Genomic DNA, 7,017 nt, shown 5'->3' with positions numbered 1-7,017 from the left:
TTTTCTTTTTTTTGACATGGAGTCTCACGCTTTCGCCAGGCTGGAGTGCAGTGGTGTGAGCTCATTGCAACCTCCGCCTCTGGGGTTCAAGCGATTCTCCTGCCTCAGCCTCCTGAGTAGCTGGGACTACAGGCGCCCGCCACCATACCCAGCTAATTTTTGTATTTTTAGTAGAGATGGGGTTTCACCATGTTGGCCAGGATGGTCTTGATCTTTTGACCTTGTGATTTGCCTGCCTTGGCCTCCCAAAAGGCTGGAATTACAGGCGTGAGCCACTGCGCCTGGCTTTTCTGCTCTGTTTTAACATGTCACCTCTGAATTTGTCCCAACCAGAAGGTAGAGGTAATAGTGAATTTAGCCTAGATAAAAGTCCGTCAAACTCAGATTCTTTCTAAATGTAAATACGAAGTGGCATCCCTGTTTCAGGTTTTTTTTCCTTCATAATTTAGAAACACAAATGGCCATTTACTTTGGTCGTAATACAGCCATGGTATATTAAACTTCTATTCAAACATGTAGGTTTTGTTTTGTTTTTGAGATGGAGGCTAGCCCTATTGCCCCGGCTGGAGTGCAGTGGTGTGATTTCGGCTCACTGCAACCTCCACCTCCCGGGTTCAAGTGATTCTCCTGTCTCAGCCTCTCAAGTAGCTGGGATTACAGGTGCCCGCCACCATGCCTGGCTAATTTTTGTACTTTTAGTAGAGACAGGGTTTCACCATGTTGGCCAGGCTGGTCCTGAACTCCTGACCTCAAGTGATCCACCCGCCTCAGCCTCCCAAAGTGCTGGGATTACAGGCGTGAGCCACCTCGCCTGGCCCAAACATGTAGGTTAAAGGTTTTATATTTAGTTACTTTAGATATTGACCACATACAACAGATTATTAAAGAGTCATGTAGAAAAATGAGGTCCAAAACAAACTTTATTTACATAGAGATAATATGAATCTCAATAACTCAAATAGTGAATAATTAAGCTGTAGGTTGACTAGAAGTCCGTGATTCACCAATCCTGTTTTATGAAAGTAGTACAAAACTACATTTGGTATTTTCCCTCAGTTCTCTGGTATTCTTGAAGCTTGAAAGATTCACAACACTTTAATGGTAACTTGTTGAACAGCAATAGAAAGGAGATGACGTACTTAGAAGTCAGTCTCTCACAAAAAAGACGTTATATCCGAGTTCTGTTAAAGCCCCAGCCAGCAAGGCCCATAAAGGAATGAAGACATAGGATAGATTCATGGTAGTAAACTGTTCCAGTTTAGCACAGAGTGCGAGGCAGAAGGCTAATTTAAGTAACATTGCAATGAGGTACCAGGCTTTTTTTTTAATATTGTGTGATCCATGTCGAGGGTCAAAGCCAGACTTACACCGCCCAGCCATTTTCACAATCAGCATGACAAGAAGGATAGTATCAAATATCCAGACTGGAATAAATATGAGGAACCAGTTCCAAGGTGCTTTCTCATCCAGTTTCAACACCAACATGATCAAGAAGAGTAATGTGAAAAGCCAGGTGAGTAGTACTCTCTGAGCCAAGGACATTCTCATTTAAACAGTTTAAAGAGGCTGTTGCAGGATCGGAAAAAAGGAAATATACCCTAAGAGAAGGAGAAAAAGTCAAGATTGTTTTGATACCAGAAAAAAAGTATCACTTCCATTCCTAGTGAACAAAACTGGTTCTTTCCCAACTGACTTCCTAATTTTGAAAACATTCTACTATTCTTCCTTTCAAATCCTCTAAAACTTAGTGATCATTGACATTATATCCACCATTCCTTACAGCCCATGACAAAATACAATTTTTAGTATATCTACTGTATAAGCTCTAGTCAAAATGTCAGGTGATTCCTTTTCAGTGCTATCACTCGAGTCCAGGCACTTACAACTTTATTCCTGCACCTCAAAGATGTTCTTAATCTTCCTATACATTTGCAAATCTGTAATTTCTCATTCAATTTCAAGGGGTACAAAGAAAAAAGCATTCAAAGTAGTGAAAAAGGGAAAGGTGGGTATCAAGCTGAGAAGAGAGAGAGTTTTAAAAGAAGGGAATGGGAAGGGTGCGTGGCTCACGCCAGTAATCCCAGTATTTGGGGAGGAGAAGGCGGGCGTATCACTTGAGCCCAAGAGCTCCAGACCAGCCAGGGCAACAGAGTGAAAGCCTGTCTCTACAAAAAATAAAAAAATTGGCAAGGTGTGGTGGTATGCACCTTGTAGTCGCAGCTACTGAGAGGCTAAAGTGGGAGGATTGCTTGAGTCCAGGAGGTCGAGGCCGTAGTGAGTGACCCGTGAGATCATGCCACTACACTCCAGCCTGGGCAACAGAGTGAGATCCTGTCTCAATCAATCAATCCATCAATAAAAGGAGGGAATGGTTAATAAAAATCACAAGAATATAAAGTAGAATTAATATTTTAGTGGCTGGGCGCAGTGGCTCACACCCACAGTCCCAACACTTTGGGAGTCCAAGGCAGGTGCATCTCTTGAGCCCAGGAGTTCAAGACTAATCTGGGCAACATGGCGAAACCCCGTCTCTACTAAAAATACAAAAAATTTAGGTGCAGTAGCACGTGCCTGTATTCCCTGCTACTCACGAGGCTGAAGTGGGAGAATCACCTGAACCCGGGAAGTCGAGGCTGCAGTGAGCCATGTTGCACACTGCACTCCAACCTGGGCGATGGGAGTGAGACCACTGTCTAAAAAAAAAAAAGATTGTAAAGAGGTTGTTGGGCTATATAATATAAAAGGCACTGATAACACTGGATTTTCATATAATTTGAAACATATTCTTAAATTCTCACTTATTTTCTCATAAAAATTCTTACAATTATCTTTCTTGGTATAATAGTTTTTTTCCTTTTAACAATACTCTCACTGATGGGTGGTGTATATATATATATATATATTTTTTAAACTACTTGTTATTCATTCAATAATCAGGACCACCTAATAAACTTTTGATGTTTTGTGATTATTAGATGCTAAATTTTGGGGGCTATTTCTTATATCACTATTCTGCCTCACTGATCTATGTTTCTCTTTTGCACTAATACTATATGACTTAGTGTTGCTCTAGGAATGTATTAATATCTGGAAGGCCTAGTATCTACTCATTGTTCTCTTTTCTAGAATTTTTTTTTTTTTTTGAGACGGAGTCTCACTCTGTCACTCAGGCTGGAGTGCAGTGGCACGATCTCAGGTCACTGCAGCCTCTGCCTCTCGGGTTCAGTTTCCCAAGTAGCTGGGATTACAAGTGTGTGCCACCACGCCCAGCTAATTTTTGTATTTTTAGTAGAGATGGGGTTTCACCATGTTGGCCAGGCTGATCTCGAACTCGTGACCTCAAGTGATCCACCCGCCTCAGCCTCCCAAAGTGTTGGGATTACAGGTTTGAGCTATCACGCCGGCCTCTTTTCTAGAATATTTTCTATTTTGCCCTTACAATTTTTCAATGCTAAATTTGCTAAGTTGATTCTTAAAAACCTAGGATTTTGATTATGAATGCATAAAACTTAGCTTGGGATAGCATTTATTATATTTAATCTTCACATATAGGTTTATGATATGTTCCTCTACTTACTCAAGTTTTTTATACCCACCTTTATGACCACTTGGAAAAAGGATAAGTAGAATGGGAAATCAGAAGCCAGACTGCATGCAGTTGGGTAAGGAGTTAAGAGAAGACCAAGAAATGGAAACAATTGAGAACATTTTATTCCTTTGAGGCATTTGGAGAAGAGAAAATGAAAGATAGGGTATATGAAACTGAAAGAAGAAATTTTCAGGAAAGGAAGAATTTATGACTATAAACAGAAATAAGCCAATGGGGAATGACACTGAAGATGAGAGAGGATACTTGATGGAAAAAGATCAGAAGGTGCTACGGATAGGAACAAAAGCATGCGTGGTAGGAGGAAAGATGCAGGAAGATAAAAGGGAAAAGGTGAAGAAACTGGCTAATTGAGCCAAATACCCTAGATTAGCATGCTCAATTATATTTTAGAACTAACTTTGAAGTACTGTGCAACATCTATACTACTTTAAATAGTGGGTGGCTATCACAGTGCAAGAGGACACATCTGTTCTATTTCAACAGTTAAGTATGAGTCTCCTAACTCACCTCTTTTCCCTTATACCCATCTAGTGGCACTGAAACTTGTTTACTTAATTGGCAGAGGCTTCATACTGCAGTAATTTTGCTCCTCAGGAGGCATTTTTCTGTGTTGGTTTCCTTTCCCGGCCAGAGGCTGCCATATAGTGGGATGTGGGACTGAATTTGGAAGCAGAGTTGGAGGGGCGTGTGTTGATTAATAACCATGGACGGATTTCATCCCGTAAATTGCACAATCCCCACCTCCAATCTATCTGGCCGTTTTTGTGAACCTCTGAAAAACAGTTTATGATTATACACTTGCTTAAACCTAACTGTTCCATCTGCCATCGGATAAGACAAGCTTCATCTTTTTCTTACTACATTTGGCTGCACTTACCACAGGTGCTTTAGGGCTGGAGGTGAAAGGATGCAAGTAACAATCTTATTGTGCCTACAAGATTTATAATGTGGGATGCAACAAAATTCTGTTATGTTCTTGCACGGAAATACCCTCAATGGGGAAGCACTGCTGATACTTAAATGACGACTGAAGGATTGTACGCTTGTATGCTGAGCTACAACGATGACATACGATCCCAGTTTTACATTTACGTCTTCATCAATTTGAGCAGTCGTTATGTTTCCTACTATTCTCTCCACAGGAGAGGGGGAGGTGCGTACTCAAAAAAATGTGCTCAACTAAAATGTTTCCCATTTAAGGTGGTTATTTCTGGCACTAGGAAGACAGTTAAATATTTGTTAACGATTCCTTACTCATTTTTAAAACCTTCGGAGTTACCCCTGTATGGACATATATGGAGCCCCACCCACATAGCCCGCGGCTGGGTATCAGCCCCCATTTCCCTTCTCTCGCTACTGCCAGTAGTCTACCAAGTGAACCTGCCTCATCCCAAAGATAATTTTGCTTCATGAGCCCACATATTTATTCTTCTTCATAATGAGTCGCTTTTGAAAAGCCCGTGCAGCAACAGCCTTGGCCAAAGGAACAGCGTTCTGCTTACAACTTAGCTCATCTGGGGGCCTACTTGCCCCTGGAACTTCAGGACGCTCCTAAACTATACTTGCCCTTCTGAAAACACCGACAGTCGGCTCGCGGCACCCCACCCGGACGCTCCCCTTTCATGGGCTGTGGACCCAGCACATGCAGGAGTTTAACACGGTTCCTGCTGGATGCGCACAGAAGCCCTGGAGCCAAGCAGGCGTGTGCGCGTTTGGGGCTGGCTGTGTGATGGGTTGAGGGTCGGCCGCACAGCCCACGGTAGCATCAGGAAATCAGCGCCGGCGTACGGTGCGGGCTAGGGCAGAGCCCCAGACTCACCTGGCAGCGCCGCCGGCCGGAGAGCGGAGAGGGACGCGAAGATCAGGAAATTCGCCAGTTTGGATCCTTGTCCTTTTCCGCCCTTTTCCCCCCATTAAATCCAGAACCCGTCACATGATAATTAAGAAAAAACTTCAGTTCCGCCTCCTCAAACGACTGCGGTAGAGGATCTCTCAGTTCTACCTCAGTGCCGCGCCCACATCCGGGGCTGGTTCTCACCGCCCCTGAGCCTACCCTATAGGTAGAGAGGACGCCAATCTGGATTCAGAGGTCCCTTTTCCGCGGTAATTGGACCATTTGTCCGCCAGTGCATACCAACCGACCTTTCCTTACTTTCGAGTTCGACAGAAAGGCGGCAATAAAAAGACCCATTGGTCCCGCCTCTCTACTGTCACGGGTTAGTAGGGAAGTCAGTCCAAGATCAGCCTGGAGTTTCCGTGCTCCCATTGGGCCCACAGATGTTAATCAAGCAGCCGGCGCTCAGCTCCGCCCTCTCGGGACGCCCCGCCCCTCCTCCCATCCTCCCTGCCCGCGCGCAGTGACTGCAGGCTCCGGCGCAAAATCCTGCGGGAGAGTGGGTGGGGCAACGCTCTGGAGGCAGCGCGCCCGCCGCTAGCCTCGTTGTGGCTCCTTGGGCTCTGTCGGCGGCGGCGCTAGCTTCGGAGTCTCCCGCGCGCACCTCAGCCGCCTCCTAGCGGCGCGGCGCCCGCTCCTACGGTAAGAGCGGCATCACCTCCGCGCTCGGGTGGGCAGTGTGGAGGTCGTCGAGTTCTGACAGAATTTCGAGGATGGATCGGGACGAGGGAGGAGAGCGGTCGTCGGGATGGAGGTGGGGGCTGCGGGGCCAACGCGTCGCCCTCCGCCGCCGGCGACTTTCCCGGCAGTCTCCCGTACCTGAGGGCCGGGGTCAGCCGCGATCCCCTCTCATCAGTCGGCCAGTGGCGGAGGCTCAGCCGCCTTCCTCCCGAGCTCGCGCGGTTCTCAAGCCTTGATGGTGACGGGCCGAAGCCCAGCACGCCACCCGCCCCTCGGGCCCCGCTCCCAGGCCCCTGTCCTTTGCTTCCTTCCCTTGGCGCTGTGCTGAGGGGTCGTCGGGTCCTGGAAGGGCGTTCAGGGGTCTCGGGTGGCTAGCCCGGCGGGCGGGGAGACGTCAGCTAGCGGCCGGAGGAGCGGGCTCGGGAGGGGGCGGCGGCTCGCGCGCTGGAGGAGGTGGAAGGAGGGTCGCTGCCCTGCCCCCCTCTGAGCAGGCGGCAGTCGAGTTTTCTGATCCCAACACGGCCGAGCGGGTGCTGAGATGCTAGGCATGGGCCTTAAGGGATAGTTCCCGTCTGGAAACAATACCGTGCTCCATCAGCATGCTTCAGCTTTTCTTATTTTTATCTGCCCAGTGTTGACAGCCAGCATTCTGGTTTTGTCCCAGTCATGGCTTTCTAACTCAGCACCTCCTTGTGTAACTTCAGGGATCATTCTGTCACTAATCTGTCACCCTTTTTATTTTTAGCGTGGCAAAAACAAGGAACTGCCTTATACTAACCTGGGCAGTGCAGAATCTGGAACAATTTATTAATCTCAGTGTGTACTTTACATG

At 46.7% G+C, this 7,017-nt stretch overlaps 2 protein-coding genes across 9 annotated transcripts in view; one reads left to right on the top strand and one right to left on the bottom strand.

Annotated features, from left to right (window-relative positions):
- Window positions 1-902: 902 nt before the first annotated feature.
- TMEM60 (transmembrane protein 60) lies at window positions 903-5,756 on the bottom strand. Its single transcript, XM_003268193.4, has 2 exons — window positions 5,430-5,756; window positions 903-1,598 (listed from the first exon to the last, which is right to left on the bottom strand). Exon 2 carries the CDS (start codon window positions 1,546-1,548, stop codon window positions 1,147-1,149), a length of 402 nt encoding a protein of 133 aa, XP_003268241.1. The 5' UTR covers window positions 1,549-1,598; window positions 5,430-5,756; the 3' UTR covers window positions 903-1,146.
- Window positions 5,757-5,947: 191 nt separating this feature from the next.
- Window positions 5,948-7,017, top strand: part of PHTF2 (putative homeodomain transcription factor 2) — a 153,023-nt gene continuing 151,953 nt past the window's right edge. For 5 of the 8 annotated variants that reach the window (XM_030825905.1, XM_030825903.1, XM_003268194.2 and 2 more), the window contains exon 1: window positions 5,948-6,146. The gene's annotated coding sequence lies outside the window, so the exon portion shown is untranslated. Of the gene's footprint in view, window positions 6,259-7,017 lie in introns of all 8 variants that reach the window. The other 3 variants (XM_030825904.1, XM_030825902.1, XM_030825901.1) reach the window with 2 other exon arrangements.

This window comes from Nomascus leucogenys, chromosome 13 (genome assembly GCF_006542625.1).
Source record: "Nomascus leucogenys isolate Asia chromosome 13, Asia_NLE_v1, whole genome shotgun sequence".
NCBI lineage: Eukaryota > Metazoa > Chordata > Mammalia > Primates > Hylobatidae > Nomascus > Nomascus leucogenys.
This window is presented reverse-complemented; position numbering and strand designations above follow the sequence as displayed.

What these genes read in the sequence shown, in the direction of transcription:
- TMEM60 (XM_003268193.4), bottom strand. Translation starts at nt 1,548, where the DNA reads ATGAGAATGTCCTTGGCTCAGAGAGTACTACTCACCTGGCTTTTCACA.